This window comes from Coffea eugenioides, chromosome 6 (genome assembly GCF_003713205.1).
Source record: "Coffea eugenioides isolate CCC68of chromosome 6, Ceug_1.0, whole genome shotgun sequence".
NCBI classification, from domain to species: domain Eukaryota; kingdom Viridiplantae; phylum Streptophyta; class Magnoliopsida; order Gentianales; family Rubiaceae; genus Coffea; species Coffea eugenioides.
The window spans coordinates 13,110,738-13,129,380 of record NC_040040.1 but is presented as its reverse complement, the minus strand read 5'-3'; the positions used below and the strand labels follow the sequence as shown (position 1 = coordinate 13,129,380).

The 18,643-nt window shown below is 35.7% G+C and overlaps 2 protein-coding genes across 2 annotated transcripts; one reads left to right on the top strand and one right to left on the bottom strand.

The window, feature by feature from the left end:
- The first annotated feature begins 1,568 nt into the window (after positions 1–1,568).
- On the top strand, positions 1,569–4,267 carry LOC113773592 (protein DETOXIFICATION 16-like). The gene is made up of 8 exons (XM_027318226.1): positions 1,569–1,844; positions 2,461–3,005; positions 3,100–3,186; positions 3,308–3,364; positions 3,442–3,680; positions 3,799–3,917; positions 4,017–4,103; positions 4,188–4,267. Exons 1-8 carry the CDS (start codon positions 1,569–1,571, stop codon positions 4,245–4,247), a joined length of 1,470 nt encoding a protein of 489 aa, XP_027174027.1. The 3' UTR covers positions 4,248–4,267.
- A 12,564-nt stretch (positions 4,268–16,831) lies between these two features.
- LOC113772871 (transcription factor MYB36) lies at positions 16,832–18,161 on the bottom strand. The gene is made up of 3 exons (XM_027317365.1): positions 18,026–18,161; positions 17,795–17,924; positions 16,832–17,621 (listed from the first exon to the last, which is right to left on the bottom strand). Exons 1-3 carry the CDS (start codon positions 18,159–18,161, stop codon positions 16,832–16,834), a joined length of 1,056 nt encoding a protein of 351 aa, XP_027173166.1.
- Positions 18,162–18,643: the final 482 nt, after the last annotated feature.

Below are 18,643 nucleotides of genomic sequence, written 5' to 3'. Positions count from 1 at the left end.
AAAAAAAAAAAAGATACACCATACGGTTGAACTGAGGATATACAAAAATTAACTCATTAAATGAATTGCTTTTTGTTATTAGTTAAGTGCTATCCATTAATTTCTCACTTGGGAACCCCTAAAGAATGACATTTCACTGGTGAAGGAGAAACAAAAGTTTGAACATATACCATTGCTCTTCAGTGTTCAATAAGGTGTAAGAACAGAGCTCAATAAATTGCAAAGGTGCTGATGAATGTAACCATTAGTAAATTTTTTGCATGTGCTTTGCAGTACTTGTAAGCAAAAGCAAAATTGCAGAAACTGAATTCCATGAATTGCAGACTCAGACCTAAAGCATTGTCAATTAACCTGACAAACAACTGGTTAATAATCTTTACAAGTCTGTTATTCAAATGGCTGAAAATGATATGAAGGGCTGTAATTCAAATGGCTGAAGATGATATGAAGGGTAAAAGAGGTCCCAAAAATGAAGTATCTGCTCGTACAGGATTGTTGATTTGTACAGAGTATCCAGCTGCAGCCTGCAAATGGTGCAAGCATGATAACAAGAATTTCTGGAAGTGTATTGATCTGTTCCAAAACAATTTCAATATGTCTCCAAAAGATTCATGAAAAAGAAGAATTTTCCAAAAAGCCTTTCAAAAGAAACAGCAAACTGGTTTCAATAACATAAAACCTGTATAAGGGAGGAGGATTCTGGAGTTCAATCAATCAATAGATGTTGTCACAGTCCCTACTTCGTTTACAGTATAGTATCAGCTATGATGACATATTTGCCAATCCTTTCAGACAGTGAGAATCAAGTCTATTTTAAAAGGAGAACTTTTTTGGTTGTTATATGAAGGTCACCACGTTAATTTAATATGGCCTAAAAAATTGCATGATTTAGCAATAAAGGAGAACTTTTTTGGTTGTTATATGAAGGTCATCACGTTAATTTAATATGGCCAAAAACATGATTTAGCAATATGTGAACGTTTTACTGGAGGCTGAAGCTGCAAAATAATAAATACTGTAAGATCCAAATTCAAGGACCCTTGTTGAGATTTGTCGTATCAATAATAGTATTATATCTGCTTATTCAGAAAAATATATTATCACTGGCAATGCCATAGATTAAGGCGAAGTTGATTTTTATTCCTAACCACATTTATACAGTCATGCTCATGAGTAAAACTGCCAAACATCCTGATTTCTTTTGGATTCTATTCAATCCAAAGGATGCGTGCATGTATGAGGTCTTAGTCCACTAGATAAAAAACTGATAATGTGATTCAAAAAGATGATTGCTGCTGTACTCTATTTTAAAAAGCCTTATTTTGTCTTGTTTACACCTTCTTGAGCAACTTAGAAAAGACAGATCCGTCGTTCAAATTAGAATATTTGTGAAGCTTGGTGCTTGCAATTTTGTTGATCTTTTAAAGCATTCAAGTTTCTTTTCCTCTGTTCTTGCTCTACTACATTTCTTGAGCAGCAAATCGCATTTGCTTCATGCCTAGTAGGAGCTAGTTAAGCTTTTGTATCTGAGAGCTTGAGAGCAGCAGTGCAGCTAGGGAGCAAAGGAAATGGATGATGACCAACAAATGCCAGACCTTGAAACGCCACTAATTTCAGACTCACAAGAAAAGGGTATTGAGTTGAAAGGACTATTCAGTAAAGATGATATTCTTGCAGAAGCGAAAAAGCAATTGTGGCTGGCAGGGCCTCTGATGTTCGTCAATTTACTGTTGACTCTAATTCAAACAATTTCAGTCATGTTTGTCGGTCATGTTGGAGAGCTAGCTCTTTCCGGTGCTTCCATGGCCGCCTCCTTTGCTTCAGTTTTCGGATTTAGTCTGCTGGTTAGTTGAGATTCAATTCTAATCTCAGAGTATACTGAGCGAAGTTTGTCGAATTAACATTGTAGCTCAATGACTACTGTTGGAAAATATTGCAGCTTTTACATTTCACAGTTGTCCATCTTCATTTTGGTGGAAACTAGTTATTTCTTCTACTTACTGAACCTCAAAATTGTGCTGTGTCTGCATTTGACACAATTCTGAAATCTCCTAATCTTCAATAATGATTGGAACCATATCAGGATTTGGTGTCTCAGTCAGTCTTAATTAGACTTGTTTTGGACAATCTGTTATCTTCCTTGCTATTTATTCTCGTCAAAAGGTCTACTTTTGGTTTACTCGAACTTTTTCACTGTAAGGATTTGCGGTAGTTTCACTTCAGCACTTCTTGGTTTCTAGCGCAATGTATTGTTAGTAGTGAGGACTTCATAAATCTGTCAAACATAGATAATTCTTTTCACGTTGACATCTGACTATTTCGCTGTCTAGCCCTCCTACCCTAAACCTCTTTAGGAGCTCAACATATTTTCCTTTGACTTCTTCCTTATATAGCTGTTCACAACGATGATGATGTAGGTTAGTTTTCTGACTTGTGCAAATTTTCCTAATGGAACTCTAGATCGGATTGTGTGGTGCACTAGACACTTTCTGCGGTCAGGCCTATGGAGCAAAGCAGTACCATATGGTTGGCATCCACACACAGAGAGCCATGTTTGTCCTACTACTCGTCTGCATTCCTCTTGCTTGTTTGTGGGCTAATGCAGGACATATTCTTGCATTTTTCGGGCAAGATCCAGAAATATCAGCCGAAGCTGGGGTATATGCACTTTACATGATACCTACAATTTTCCCTTATGCACTGCTCCAATGCCAATTCAAGTTCCTGCAAACACAAAATATTGTCATTCCTATGATATTAACCTCAGGAGTCACAACGCTGCTTCACATACCTACATGCTGGACTCTGGTATCTAAATTGGGTCTTGGAAATAAGGGTGCTGCATTGGCTAACGCCATTTCTTATTGGATCAATGACTTGTTCCTAGCACTATACGTGAAATATTCGCCTTCTTGTAAGAGCAGCTGGGCAGGCTTTTCAAAAGAGGCATTCAAAGATGTCTCAAATTTCTTGAGTATCGCAGTTCCTTCAGCCATCATGATCTGGTAGCTCTACTTGTTTATAAAGCTCACTACATAACTTTTAAATTATGTATTTGAATAGCTACATCATCTTAATTTGGGATTTGAGTCATAACAGCTTGGAGATTTGGTCATTTGAACTGATGGTCCTTTTAGCCGGTCTTCTTCCAAATCCTGTAATTGAAGCATCTGTTCTGTCAATTAGGTAAGCTATTTGGATTCATATGAGACAGATCAACTGTGGTAACACATTGGTATTTGAGATTGTAAATCTTAATTGGATGTTGTTGTCTGATACATTGCTGATGGGTTGCACTTTTTGCTAGCCTGAACACGAATACCATGGTCTACATGTTACCACTTGGACTTGGCTGCGCAATAAGGTAAATCAGCCTTCAAAACTGTCCTATTCCGGGACTCGTTACTTCTTTTGGTTGTATGATCTTCGATATTATCTTAGTGTAAGAGTGGCAAACGAATTGGGTGCCGGGCGTCCACTGGCTGCTCGATTGGCTGTTTGGGTTGCGGTAGTCATGGTTGCATTTGAAAGCATTATGGTGGCTGCGATAATGATCTTGGGGCGCAGAATCTGGGGCTACTGCTTCAGCAGCGAAGAAAGAGTGGTGAAATATGTAGCAGACATGATGCTATTACTTGCTGTAACACACTTGTTGGATGGAATTCAATCTGTGCTAAATGGTATGGCCATTTACATTTTTCCATTTAAACTGACATTTGCCTAGCATAATACCCCTTAATTTTCAAGGGCCTAACTTTCTTTTTTCAGCATAAATTCACTTTAAAATTGCTGCTGCAGGCATTGCTAGAGGATGTGGTTGGCAAAAGATCGGTGCAATCATCAATTTGGGAGCTTATTACCTGATTGGTATTCCTTTGGGTGTATTTTTAGCTTTTGTCCACCATATGGGAGGGAAGGTAGTCACAAAATTTTTCTCTTGGCCCTACGACTCTCTTCAGCAATCCAAATGAGAAAGTGTAATTAGATTCTGAATTTTATTTGTGATCCACATGCAGGGTCTCTGGACTGGTATAATAGCTGCTGTATTTTCACAGACGATGTTCCTTCTGATCGCTACAGTACGTGCTAATTGGCAGGCGGAGGTAAACAAATTTTCTAATTCCAGTAATGTTTATTCATTAGAGAATTATTTTAACATATTAATTTGTTGTGTCATCCTTTTGCAGGCAAAGAAGGCATCTGCTAGAGTTTTGGACTCACAAATCGCGAGTCATCAGGCACCATAATATTAAACACCCAGAGAGAGAGAGAGATGGAGAGACATTTCAACTTGGGAAACAGAAAGCAATATTTATTTGTGTAGCAGTTCAATGGGGCCTTAATTTTAATACTCCCTTGCCTGCATTTGTCAATGTCATGTTTTTACTTTATTGATGGTTCCAAAATAAGAGTTATCATTTCAAATTCAATACATACTTTTCAATTTTGCCATTTGAAAAGGTAACTTTTTAAAATTTCAAAGCACATTTAACAAGAAAATATTTTAAGTTCAAAGGATACATATGTAAATTTATCAATTAATATTTTCTCATCTAAATGTATTGATTATTATTTCTCCATAAAAAGTTGGATTCCAAAAACAAAAAACGACTCCAATAGTGGAACAAAGGGAGTATATAACACGATAACAATAGATCTTTGGAGAATTTTTCGAATTCCAACAGGAATAAATGTAATAACTAGTCTGTTCGGCATGTGCCATTACACAGATTGGCAGGAAAATCTTAACTAAGTTCCTATATTTCTGCCTAAAAAAAAAAAGGCTTTTATATTCCTACGTCACCTTAAGTGACCAAGTAGAATCTAATACCCTGGGATTTGGTATTTTTTTTGCTCACAATTGTTTGATTCTTAACATGAATGTTCATGAATTCTCCAAAGGAGTTTGGCAGCCAAAAAGGAATTGATAGAATGGAAAAGATGGTTTGAAAGAAAGGGGATTAATAACTCTTTAACTTCCTGAATTGTAGAGATTGTCACGCTATAATGCCGCGGGATTTGGAATACACATTTTTTCCTCATAAAAATTTAATCAAACCTTAGAACAAAACCATAGTGGATGTGGTCATAAACACCCTCCATTGCAAGAATTTTGTTAAGGGTTATCTTACAAGGGCGACATGCTTGAATATTTCTTTTTTTTCCCAAATAAAACGCGTACAAAGTTTTTAATACGCTATGTGAAAGCATGAAGAAGCAGGTGCGAATTTTATTCCACTTATTCATATAATGCACTGACAATAAGATGCAACCGTTTGAATTTAGAGGCCTTGTTTGGAAAGCTAGTTTTCATTAAAAAAAAATTACTTTTTTTGTAAATATAATATTAAATTGCTATAATACATTTTTAAAAAACTTCAGAAAATTATAATTCAAACATGACCTTTGTATTTTGTCAAAAATTTAAGTTGAACGATATCAAAATTGACCCAGCATAAATAAAAATTCAACCATCATTTTTTTTATGCATTTTACATCTTTCACATTTTGTGTTCATTCACATAACACTATGCCCATATCACAAATTTCATGACCATAGGCTTTGGCAACACATAAAGCCATGTTCTAGAGCAATTTCCATGATTTTCCTTTTTATATTTTTATTATGTTTTACATTAAAACTTTTTTTGAAACTATACATACACTTGAAATCTGCTTAAACAATAGTGCGTAAATTTTACTTGTATTTTTTGTTTTAAAAAATTAGTAGCACGCTATGACCTGCATTCGGTCATTTTATGCAAATTCATCAGGGAAGGAAGTTCCTAAATTTGAGAGCCCAAGTGTATTAATTCGGTTCTCTCATTGCACCAAACAACCGTACCGTAATTAATGGACAACTCTCAATCTCATCATGAAACTTGATAGTTCCTCTCGGTCCGAAAGCGTATCGAGTACGCCAGAGTGAAAAGTGTGTCTAGTACGCTAAGGAAAAGTTAAAAAAATAAAAAAAAAAGTAAAAATAATTATTTGTAGAATTTGGAAGACCACAAGACTCCATACCCCGTCTAGTCCTATATATAGCCCTGTCAGTTGTCTCCTATAATGCAAATCCATCGCTCTGTTTCTTCCACCTTCTATTGTCATATTTTCTCTCTAGTCTAGACTAGCACAAAGAGAAGAGAAGGAAAGGAGATGACAGGAAAAAAGGCTTCCATTGGGTTTCTGGTTGCAATACCATCACCAAAATCTGGTGTGGTGGTGAGTGCAGGAAGCAAGAGGGGTCGAACCGAGTCATTTGAGGCCGAAAACACCACAAAAACTCTGTACAAAAGCCATGGTGGTGGTGGGTGCTCAAGCAAGATGACCCAATCCCACAAGGCAGGGGAGTTTGTCGACAAGAGGAGCGGCAACAAAGGGTTCAAAGAAGAAGTCAAGTACAAGTCTTCTGTCAAGTTTGATGACAAAGTTGAAGGATGCACTGCTGAGTATGAGGCTCAAGTCAAGTTCAAGAAAGTCACTACTTTTAACAGTAACAACTCTAGCAAGAAAGCCCGTGTTGCTGCTGCCCCTAAACCTTCCGCAAGCTACAAGCGCATCAGTTATGACCATTACGACTATTATGACTATTATTAGTATGTTGTTTGTAGGTTTGTCTTGGAAGCCTTTAACTTTTGAGGTTAAGATTTGATCTATATGACTATGGTTTTGTTTAGTTCTTGGTAGGAATGGGCTTCATGTCAGATCTGATTATGGATATTTAGGTTCTTGTGCTAATAGTTTTGACTATCAAGTTGTTGCTAGTTCCTATTTAGGGGCTTAATGTAAGTTATGAAGTTGTTTTTTTTATGAAGTTGTCGTTGTTTATGAAATTGTCGTTCTTTATGTTGGTGTTTGAAGACATAAACTAAAAAAATAGAACCTTAGTTAGTGTTGCAAATAAATAACTTATAAAAGACTTGCGTTGAAGGTTTTACAAAATCTGTCGTTGTGCTGGATTTCTACTGCCAGGAATTTCAGTAACATCTTGGTAAGAAGCGTTACTGGATTGGCAGAGTAATGGAATTTAATGCTGAATATGAACACTTCCCTCAAAAAAAAAAAAAAAAAAAAGAAGAAAAGACCGAACGGTTGCCCATAAAATACCACGTGTACACTTGGACGCAAAAAATTCCTACCCGATATCGAACGGTTGCCCATATCGATATCGAACGTGCTATGGAGACCTGCAAATAAGCACCCACGTTTTTCTATATTCCCTGCTACGTGCGATCGAGGTCCAAGGAGTGCGCCCACCGCACCCTGTATTCCACACACACACCTGCGGTTTTACGTATACAGAAACCACTCACACACACACACACCTGCGGTTTTAGGTATCTTAGTTTCATTTTTAGGATAATTTCAGAAACTCAAGAGGTTTCTGACAGTCTCACTCACCTCCCTAAACTCTGCAAAATATCAGATACCTCCCCTGAACTTATAGTTGGGTAACAAGATCAGCCCATGTCAGAAAAATGAGCATTAAAAAAATATTTTGAGGAGTGAGATGATATTTGTGTTCCACATATGCCCTTTTTGCTTATCCACAACTTGAGCTAAAGCAAAAGCAAAAAAAAGAAGTAATAAGTTGAACCAGATAGAGACAAATGCAGATGGCTTCTTCAAGCAATGTTACAATGCTATTTATATTTTTTTGTTTTAGCTATTAGACATTTATTTAGCTAATATGATCATTCAATTAATTGAAACATACTTTTGGTGATATAAAAAAAATGTATAGTTTTATAATTTGAGTGATTAAAAGTATAAATTTTTATTAGTTAAGTCATAAAAAATATTATTTGAGTGATTAAAAGTATAAATTTTTACTAGTTAAGTCACAAAAAATTTTCACTATTTGGTTAATTGAGTGAATGGCAATTGCAGTTAAATAAATAGTGTAACAATCAAATAACCAAATTCTCAATAGTTTAATAACTCTTTTTGCGATTTTCTCTGTGGAAAATGAAATGAAGTAGCAAGATACTTCATTTCATTTAGTGCTAGATACTTTAGTTGAGATTTTAAAAAAAAAAATTAATTCACACTGTAGTTAGTCGAATTTATTCAACAAGCTTCGTTTGAATACCAGAACTTAGGTAGATTCGATTTTCAAAAAATTCAATAACCCAAATTGTGTCGCATCACTTTATGAGATGATGTAATATACAATTTACGTCATTGAATTTTTGAAAACCAAATTTACCCAAATATAAGTAATGAGTTACACTAGATAATTGTCTTACAAAAAAAAACATGAAATACATGACTTTAGAGAAAGGTAACACTAGTGCTAAACTCTTCATTAGTGATTGTACTACGAATAAAAAGTGTAAAGTGGAATAGAAGGTATATCATAAGTTATATCTCTATTACTCATTTAACTAATTCTGTCAAAATAGCTTCAAAATATATCATAAGTTATGAGGGTATATCTGTCAATTCATCATCAATGATATCACAAATAGGGCCCAATAATCTGACAAGGGAGGTATCTGATATTTTGCAAAGTTCAGGGGAGGTGAGTGAGACTGTCAGAAATCTCAAGGAGAGGTTTCTGAAATTATCCCATCATTTTTTTATTCTCACACTCTTTAACCAAAATCTAGTGTCCTTTGGGACAATAATAAAGGAAAATTGATCAAGAATCTATATCTATAGGTGTTCAGTAGAGATCTCTCAATGACTTCCAAATTTTTCATTTTTTTTTCTAGATTTTTTTATTTAATTTAATACATAAAATCTAATTAAAAACTTTAAAATAGTGGGTCTTTTAAAGGATATTATGTTTTTTTCTTTTATATAATTGATTTGGAATCAAAAGAAAGGAATAATAGCTTCTTTTTTTTTATCGAATCTCTAAATACATTTTTTTAATAAAAAAATTTAAAAAAATAGCAATTCAAATGGTTATAAAGTTTCAAGAATTCAACTAATCCATATTTCAAATTAGTAAATAAATGATCTAACTGCGTGATTGTGCCTTTTAATAGAAAATGCGTAAAGCTTGGAACCGAAATGTTTTACAAGCCAAAAGCTCACAAATCATTTACACTACTCTCTCCAAAAGAAAAACGACAATCATGTATCTGGAAGGGACATTCATAACAGGGATTTTATTGCCAAACCACATTGCTAACATTTTAACTCCAGGACACTAAAATGATAGGGAAATATATTGGAATACTCGAAGGAAATAACTTCACCAGGGTAAATTTTCTTTCCATCTTTAACTACGCAGCTGCCATGAATTATACGTCGAAAGATCATCGGATTAACCAAATTTGCAGATGCAAATTCTCCACAACTTATTTTTACATCAAATACCACATTCATGTCCCACCCTTCATTGATAATTTGGACTGCAAATTTTGGTATGTGAAGACTCGTGAAACCTGAGGGGGATTGATAAATCCGAACGTCCCGGGAATTGCACCTTCCTGAATGATCATGCCAACCTGCAAACATGTTATCAAAGCTCTGAAAATATGTAGTTTTGATTTTAACCCAAAAAAAAAAGTGTAGATTTGATGCTTAGAGAATTGGAATTTTGATGCTTAGAAAGATCGCATACATGAAGTTGTGACCAGAAACAGCGAGAAGATAAACAGAAAAGCAAAGCCACGAGGAATTGCCATATTTTTAGAAAGAGAGGTAAGGAAAATGAGAGCGTCTTCGCGTGCAAATGGCAGCATATGGAACTGCAGGTAGGATTCACGGTGGCATTGAATCTTTTGTTTTCAAGAAACGTGGTTCTCGAGTCTTTGGTATTCATTTAATTGGCTGCCTTTTGTTGTTTATTGCATTTTGAAATATTGTTATACTTTTTTAGTATAAGCTTTATTGGGTTAGAAACAGATTATAAATGGAAGTTACTCTCATGTAAAATTATTGGCTTAGTATATTTTTATTGTTTGTTGCATTTTGAAATATTGTTTTACTCTTTTAGTATAAGCTTTTCTGGATTAGAGACAGATTATAAAATGGAAGTCACTCTCATGTAAAATTATTATTACTCGCTCCTAAAACCAATAAAGATTCTAGTTCACCCTTTTACTTTTAGATTGGGAGGGAGATGGGAAACTAAAATCTTTTTTTTTTTCTTTTTTTGAACAAAAACTATATCCAATTCACGGGGTTAAATGTTGGCATTGCAAAATGGGGAATTTGTTCAACTTCTCGTTGCATACATCCATTAGCTAGGCAAAATGGTTGACAATGACCATGAATAAATTATAGTAACTCCCCTTTTTTCTTATTATATTCATGCGAAGCATTCGTGCATATTTTTGTTTATCAGACGTGTGAAGGAAGGAGAATTAGTGAAATTTTAAGTGCCATGCTAATGCAGCACTTAACTCTATGCCGTTCTAGGCTAACCTTCAGCGTTCGGGATTCTGCAAGAAGTTAATTTCTGAAGGGAATGTTGCATGACAATCGATCCCAAGAAAAAAGCACGAGAGACGCTTGGACTCGACCTATTGGCAAGAGAAGTGGAGAGACATCTATCTCTATGACTCTATCCTTGGGTGCGGGCGATATAGGTAGCACAGTAATAATGTACTACTATAATGCGTGATAGATTGAAGGGTACATTATAAAGGATCCTCCTGCGGTTTCATTTTTTTCTATATGACTCCCTTAATATTTTAAATGTCTACTTCATCCTTTATGATTTTGTGTGAAGTGAAAATTTAACAAAAAATAACTTATGTAACGTTGTTATTCAAAATACCAGTAGTGTCATCACTTAAATGTTGAATCAAATGATGGCTTAATCACCATATATAAAACACAGGAGAATGACGTGGATAAATACAAAAATCATAAGGGTAAAGTGAATATTAATGTCGACCAGTTGAACTGCAAACTGGCCATGCCCCCAGTTCGGTTCAATTTAAAAATCAAAGAATTAATTGAACTGGTCAAGAACTGGTTGAACAAGTAAAAATTGGGAGGTTCAACCAATTTTTATTAAGTATTTATTTTCTAAAATAAATATTTTAGTTTTATTCAAAATTCTTAATACTAAAATGAATAAAAAATTATTAAGTCTTTGAATCGAGGTCGAATCGGTTGAACTGTTTGAACCGTAAATCGAAAGGTTTTTCGATTCGCTCTTCAGTCCAGGTTTAAAAACATTGGTTTAAGGAAGCAGTCAAGTATAACTCTTCCTTCAAGGTTTTGACAAGGTTGGAAAGTCCACCACTGAGTGCCAGACTCAAGTCACGTTCAAGAAAATCACCACCACTAATTATGCTAATAATCCTTTGTCCAACGGGTTTTCAGGCAACAAGCGCATCGACAACTATAAGTATTACTCGAAGTATAACTAGTAGTTTAGTAGTATTTTTCTAATTAATCTTAGCCATGCAGCTGAGGGTGGTGAACGATCCTTATTTTCATCTATGTTGCTCTATGACTTTCTTTTATCTCTGATTATTAATTTATCTCTAGTCTTTCCTACTTTTAGGTTCAGGGTTATGAACTGATGATCAAGATTACGGAACTTGATATGCTTAATGGGTACTTCTGCTTTAGATAATTTTTACTTAATTGTAGCTTCTTATGGAAATATGAGGATCTAATGGATGTTGCATTTTCTTTATTGGTGGAAATTGATTTTTGCATTTTCTTTAATCCTAGTGCTTGTTCCATTGGAAGATTGCAGGTTTAAGTATCAGCTCTTTATCCCATCTGAAATTGGGTCAATTTTTTAATGCCTATATTTCACGAGCCAAAAGGATAAATGAATCCATTTTGGTTGAAACCCTCAATCATTTTTTCGTATTGACCCACCCTTCGTTCATAATCGTCCGTTAGCATCACATGACGAGTAATTGAACTACTTAAAAACACGTATACTATCACTACCATCTATTTGAAGTGCCTTTGCTTCCATAACTTATGAAATGGGATAATGACTAAAAATGCCAATCTTTTTTTGGTTGGTATAGAGAGGTTACTCTCCATTACTCCTTCTGTACACTTTCACTGTGTGAGATTCTCTCATAGTAAAAGCGGATAACTGGGAATGAGTAAGAAGCCATGCATTGAATGGCGATGGGACGATATTGGGATATGGTTTTCTTTTCTTGCTGCCAAAGAAAGAGCACCGGCCTACAGTTGTACATGCTACATACAATTGCAAATTCATCTTTTGGTCATTTTCAGCTCAATGCTAAAGTAGCCAAATCTCCAAAAAGAAAAAGGATGATACCTTGAATGGATTTATCCTTTGTGTTCAGCACACCCCAAAAACAACAAAAATCAGACTTTTAGGTACAGATGAGCCCACAGATTTAGAGGCCATTCGCTCGGAAGCCTGTTTTGTTTAGTACCAAACAAATTTTGTTCCAGAGTATCATGATGCAGTACACTGGAGTACCAAATGGATAGAGAGTATTTCCTATAGGCAGTTTGTTTTAGTGGCATAATTCACCTGTTACTGAGTAGATTAGCTGTTCAAGATAAAATAACACATTAACCGCCATTCAATTTATATCCAAAAATTTTCTATAATAGAAATTTATTAATATATTTGATAATTGTGCTGCTAAATTCCTTTTTTTTTTTTTCTCAACTCACAAATACGCACATTTTTCTCAAAGATTAGAGAGCTAGAAATAATTTTCCTAAGTAAATGATAAGAATGTAAATTCATCAAAATTACTTGAGATCATCATACGTAATCGTCAAAACACTTCCTTACTCATGTCCCAGTCTAGTTAACCTTAACTACTAGTACATTTTTCCAAATAAATACAGTTCATATTTCTGTAATGTAAAGTTTTTTTTTTCTATATAAGAAGACTCAATAGATAACACGAACCACTAACTTAATTTCTATAACTTAAATTATAAAAATTCAGAATTTTTGTTTAATTCAAAAAGAACCTGAATGTGTTTTTTTTTTTTGTCGACACAGGGGTGTCCGGGTCAATCCTTACGGGGCCCAACTAATCCCCTGTGTGATTCGGGAGAGGAGGCCCCACTCCACATCGTATACGTTAACAGCGGGACTCGAACCCTGGACAAGCCAGGAACCTTGTATGTGTACTTCTTAATGGACACCAAAATTTATTGTAAACTACTGACAGTTTTTGAAGTCCACAAGAAACCATCCTAGTCTCTCCCCATAAATAGCATCCTGAACACTACAAACTGCACCAGCAACAAATCCTGATCACAGAAACAAGAACAAGCAAACACCAGCCTACATCCCAAATCCTTACATCCAAAAATCCCTCTCCCATTTCTTCTGCATCCATCCAAAAAATGGGTGAAGAACACTGCCACTGGAACAATGGGTACAATCATCATATAGTCCCTCATGCACCCTACTGCCGTACACTGGGTAGAGGGCACAATGAAATAGTCCCTGCAGCTTCATTTCATGGTTATGGTTTGGCCATGGCAAGGGCCAGAAACGATGAACCATATGAGCCTAGAAGCACCATTAAAAAGGTTGTTCACAAGGAGCACCGAGGAATCTGTACGTCAACCAGGGAGTTCACCAAAACCCACGAGGCTGGACATTTCGTGGACGAGAAATCTGGAAAACTTGGGTTTAAGGAAGAGGTCACCTACGTGTCTTCCTATGAACCTGGAGGGTGCAACAGTACTGAGTACAAGAGTGAAGTTAAGTTCCAGAACGTCACCGTTTTCCCTGGCAATAATCCTAAGACTACTGATCCCAGGACTAATAAAAGCAAAGGTCTCCACTTCTTCCGATGCTGCTTCTCCTAAAGTATTCAAACTACAAGCGTATCATCATTGATCAGCTGTAAATATATAGTACTATAGTAGAATATATTATATATACCTTTGAAGGAACCTCATTAATCTCTTATATCAGCTATATTTCTGGATATTTACCTTATTCTTTGTCCTGGTTTCGGGGTATGAAGTGATCATGATGATCATGATGATGGATCTTGATATGGACTAAAGGCAAAGGGTTGTTCTTCTGCCAACGCTGCCTCTTCTAAAGTCTTCAAGCTACAAGTGCATCATCATCATTCATCAGCTGTATACAGTACTAGCAGCATATATTTTACGTTTGATTATCTCTTTCTATCTAGCTTCATTTCTGGTTACTTACCTTTTTCTTTCTCCTGGTTTTGGGTTAAAAACTGTGATCATGATGATGGATCTCCTTAGGTATATCTGCTTTATACAAAAATTTACTTAATTGTAGCTTCTTATGGAAATGTGTGGTTAGATGGATGTTGCCTTTTTTTTGGGTGGATTTTTTATTTTTTTGCATATTCTTTATATGGTTCATTGTTTATTATTGCTGGAAGGTAGTAGTTTCAGTTAAATGTCTTTCTCATCAGAAATCAAAAGGGAGATATTTTGGTATTTATGTCATTTTGTAAAACTATAAATCCTTTTTCTTTGAAAATCCAAAAATAAAAATCCAATTTGATTTTACCCTTTTTCAATATATATATATTTTTATTGTTGTGACCATATTTTATTAGATGAAGTCCAAGTGCATCATTTCTTTTTATTTTTAGATCATAATTTTTGTTCTAGAATCACATGACAAGATATTTGAACTACTTAAACATAACACTACTGCGGTAGCAGTTATTCTAAGTCGATCTGTTTCTTCTTTTCCAGTTTTATACTATTTGGGGCCAATTTTTGGAGGTAGATAGAGAGAGTTTCATTTTTCTACACCGTCACTGTGTGAAATTCTCTCATAGTGGAAATGGAGCGAGGAACAGTGTTGGGGGATGGAGTGCATTCCCCATTTGGGAAATCTTGAGCTCAGGGAAAAGCACCGGGAAGTTTTTACGGGCATAGCCGAGTCAGACTGTCATAGGCCTTTTCCATTCTAGTCGGGCCTCTGGCCTTAATATAGTAGGACAAGGCTTCCACGTTTAGTAAGTTAAGATCATTATGGCCGATAAAGGTCCATTAGTTGGAACTTGCAAGAAACCTTTGTTGACTTTCTGTTACTTGGGCCTTGTCTACTTTCTTCATTTTTGGATTTTTTTTATCGGCGGCAGTAAAGAAATAGAGATCCAAAAACACTACTCATTTCAGTATTTTGTCTAGAATTTGAAGGCATCACATGCTTTTGCAATGTTATAAATTTTTAAAAACAAAATTGTGGAAGTTAACCAGATACACTATCAATGTAGAACTAGGGCGAATTAATTTTGTTGGAAGACATGTCATTAAGTTTGCTTGCCATAGGCCGCTATGTTTGGATTGCAATTTTTCTCCAAAAAAATTTTATATTTTTTGTAAACACATTTCTCATTTACTTTTTTTTTTAATTTCAAATCGCCACAGTACATTTTTTTAATATCAAAACTCCAAAAAATAATAATTCCAAACGGGAAAGCTTTTGCATTTTCAAACTCTCAATAATGCCTATTGCAAATTTAAGCACGCATGTTTTGTAAGAGGTTTATAAAATTGAGCATACATAGGATGTGTTGATAAGTTAACAATATGGGTTTGCGGATAGAAACCTTTTTGATGCAGCTGGTGTAGATTTCATTGTTGTGTAGGTTGGATTCTGTAGTGAATTTTGAGAAAACAATTGGGAATTGATATTCGCACTCCCTTTTTAGTCTTTTTTTTTTTTGGGTACTCTAATTCACTCACTAAATTATATGCATCCAAGGAGTGTAAGAGGCTGATTTGGAAGTGTAAATATCTCTTTCCAAAGAATTTCTTTACCAAAAATAATAAAGTGTCCCCTCATGGAAAAAGATTATGAAAGTAATAAGTGATACTTTGTTGCTTTTTCTAGCCGGAGGATAGATTAGTTGGCCATCTTACCCGCTTCCAAACACCAAAAGTACCAGCGGTAAACTCACAACATGGAAACAAGTGAAAAGATGAAAAAACACACAGAGCATTTTGTTAGAAAACTGGTAGGCCAAAACATTGAATTTGTCATACTCATATGCAGTTTACTTTTCCTGGTTGGGGTGTATAAATGCTCAAAATGTTTCTATTTTTATTTATATACGTAAAAATCCGAACCCCAACTAAACCAATTTACGGTCAAACCCAAAATGCTAACTGGAGAGCCTACACTCTATTATAAATTTTCACTCAGGCACTTCAGATGCTCCTCCCTATCTTTTCTTCTTTTCCTTTTCTTTTGGTGGCCGGGGGAAAAAGGCTGTGTGGATGGGGTGGGTATACCTTAAGGTATCAGCATTTAGTGACTTTAGTTTAGCCATTTTTCTCAACTTGCGGGTAAACATGTCAAATCTGCACCGGAGGTTGAAGTGGAAGAATTTGAAAAGACAAAATGGAACTAGTAATTTAAAGGTGCGGGGAATGAACCGTTAAATGAAGGGTATAACCTCCTGCTTCTTAAAAATCTGAATCTTGAAGCAGATTGATATAACTCTGTTATTTCTTGCTAATTGTGAATATTATTCCCTTTTCATGTATCTCTTTTGGTAGATATTTTCCACCTTCTAATTCCAGCTATGAACACATTTCATCAAAATAATTCCTTAAATATTGTATGTTCTGCATCTTTTTCATTCCAATGTTTTGTCTCTAAGCTTCAGGCTACTTAGCGCCTTGGCTGGTTTGTATGAACATGACCGAAAAATGTCAATGCAATGGGACGGGAACTTTAACACGACGCTCAAATTCATATAAAGCTGTTCTGTCGATCAACAGTCATATCGAATACATATTTGCAAGAATACAAGGACATAACATTATTCACACAATTTACAACAACTCAGCCATCAGTTTTTCCATCTTCTCCTTCTTATGAGTAAAACAATATTCTCCTAGAAGTTCATATGACTTGGACTAGCCTAGCTACTAGGCTTGCTTACATATTGTACCCTACTGCATAATCCTGATACATTCCTCCGGATTGTTGAAGAAGAGAAGCAGAATCCCAAGAGTTCGAGGATGCTGAATTTGTATCCATGTCATTAGACCACCACATCAGGGCGTCCCTCACACCGTCTATCTCTTTGAAGCAATCAAATTCAGCCATCTGATTATCTGATGATAGAAAACTAGCGGTTTTGCTGCTGAGAAGATTATCAATTTCAGCTGGTGTAAATGTTGAAATGGGCTGATATTCTGAACCAGGCTGTTGCATAACGTTTGATTTTGGAGCCAAGGTTGAGTCTATGGGACTATTTCCGGGATTCAAAGGGTTAATAGAGTTCTCTAGCTCTTGTTGAAGCCTAGAAGAAATAGCAGCTTGCTCGAGGAATTCAACATTTTGGCCCAATCCAGATTGAGGGCTAGGAGAAACTTGTTGCATTGATGGATTCTGGGATTCAGTCAGATTTTGGAGGCTTTGGATCATCTTCTCTTGAAGGGGATTTAACTTGGGCCAAAGTGCTGGATTATTGTAAAAAGAGAAAGGGTTTTGTAGGCTCTGAAGTTGCACATGGAGTTGAAGCCTCTCAAGAGCTGAGCTACTCAAGTTTTGCCAGGTGTTTTCCTCGATACCACCATTTGCATCCTTTTGGCCTGAGCCCGAAAGTCGGTTCATTTGGGATTGTTTACGCCTTCCCAGCAACTTCTTTTTCAGTCTGGTGTTCCAATAATTTTTGATATCATTGTCCGTTCTTCCAGGCAACTGGGCTGCGATGATTGACCACCTAACATGGCGAACATGCACTTCACATAATTAAAATTTGGTAATAATATTGAAGATCATCAGGAAAGAACATGGAAATCTTTGTACTAATTAGGATTTATGTCCAAGGATGAAGAATTTGTTCTACAGACAAAAGCATAGCTGACAAGGGCAAAAGGACAAGCAATTACTAACCTGCTGCCAATACTGATATAGAGGCTGCAGATGATATTGTCTTCTTCTTCAGTGAATCCCCCATGCTTGATGTTGGGTCGGAGATAGTTTAACCATCTAAGCCTACAACTTTTTCCACACCGCTTAAGCCCTGAAGACCAAATTCATCAAGTCATATATTTTCTACGTATACTATTGAAAAAATCAAGCCTAGGGTGGGATCAAGCATTCAAACATCACGTGAAAACATACCGATCTTTTGGGGAAGAGCAATCCAATTTCCACCAGTTCCATGTTTCTCAATATATGCCTTAAGCTTAGCATCTTCTTCAGGAGACCATGGACCTTTCTTCACGTTAGCTTTGTCACAGCATGGAGCTCTGCCCATCTTTATCTTTGTTCCGCTTACGAGTTTGCTTGTATATTTTCTTCTTTTTTTTTTTTTCGGGACAAGTTTTCTGAACAGATAGAAGCTATCTTTGATTTTTGATAGAAAGTGTTTGATGGGAAATGTTAGAAGAGAAGACCGGGCTTTATAGTAGGAAGACTGGGGGTGATGTGATGCTTATGAGAAGCAAAAAGTCTTCACATTTCTTCTAGGGTTTCTGCATCTCTCTCACACGGAAACACGTACATTTGGATTAGTTCAGTCAGCGTTTTTTATTCCTTGGCAATTAATTTGTGTTGTAATCCGACAAATTACTACACAAATTTCTCTCAAGTCAATTATAATAATCAGGTTGCTTTTTGAATTAATGATTAGTTTATTATGTGGAGGCAATGCTATTACAGCTAAAATCAAGAAAGAAGCCTCCATCATTTTAATTTGTCACCAACCTCTCTTCAAAAGTTCGACTATTATTGGGCTTC

Excerpts from the sequence above, each read along its gene's own strand:
- LOC113773592 (XM_027318226.1), top strand. The coding sequence starts at position 1,569 with ATGGATGATGACCAACAAATGCCAGACCTTGAAACGCCACTAATTTCA. Across the intron at positions 3,365-3,441 it reads GGACTTGGCTGCGCAATAAG|TGTAAGAGTGGCAAACGAAT; the intron begins GTAAATCAGCCT and ends ATATTATCTTAG. Across the intron at positions 3,681-3,798 it reads AATTCAATCTGTGCTAAATG|GCATTGCTAGAGGATGTGGT; the intron begins GTATGGCCATTT and ends TTGCTGCTGCAG.
- LOC113772871 (XM_027317365.1), bottom strand. The coding sequence starts at position 18,161 with ATGGGCAGAGCTCCATGCTGTGACAAAGCTAACGTGAAGAAAGGTCCA. Across the intron at positions 17,925-18,025 it reads TGCTCTTCCCCAAAAGATCG|GGCTTAAGCGGTGTGGAAAA; the intron begins GTATGTTTTCAC and ends TTTGGTCTTCAG. Across the intron at positions 17,622-17,794 it reads TATATCAGTATTGGCAGCAG|GTGGTCAATCATCGCAGCCC; the intron begins GTTAGTAATTGC and ends TCGCCATGTTAG.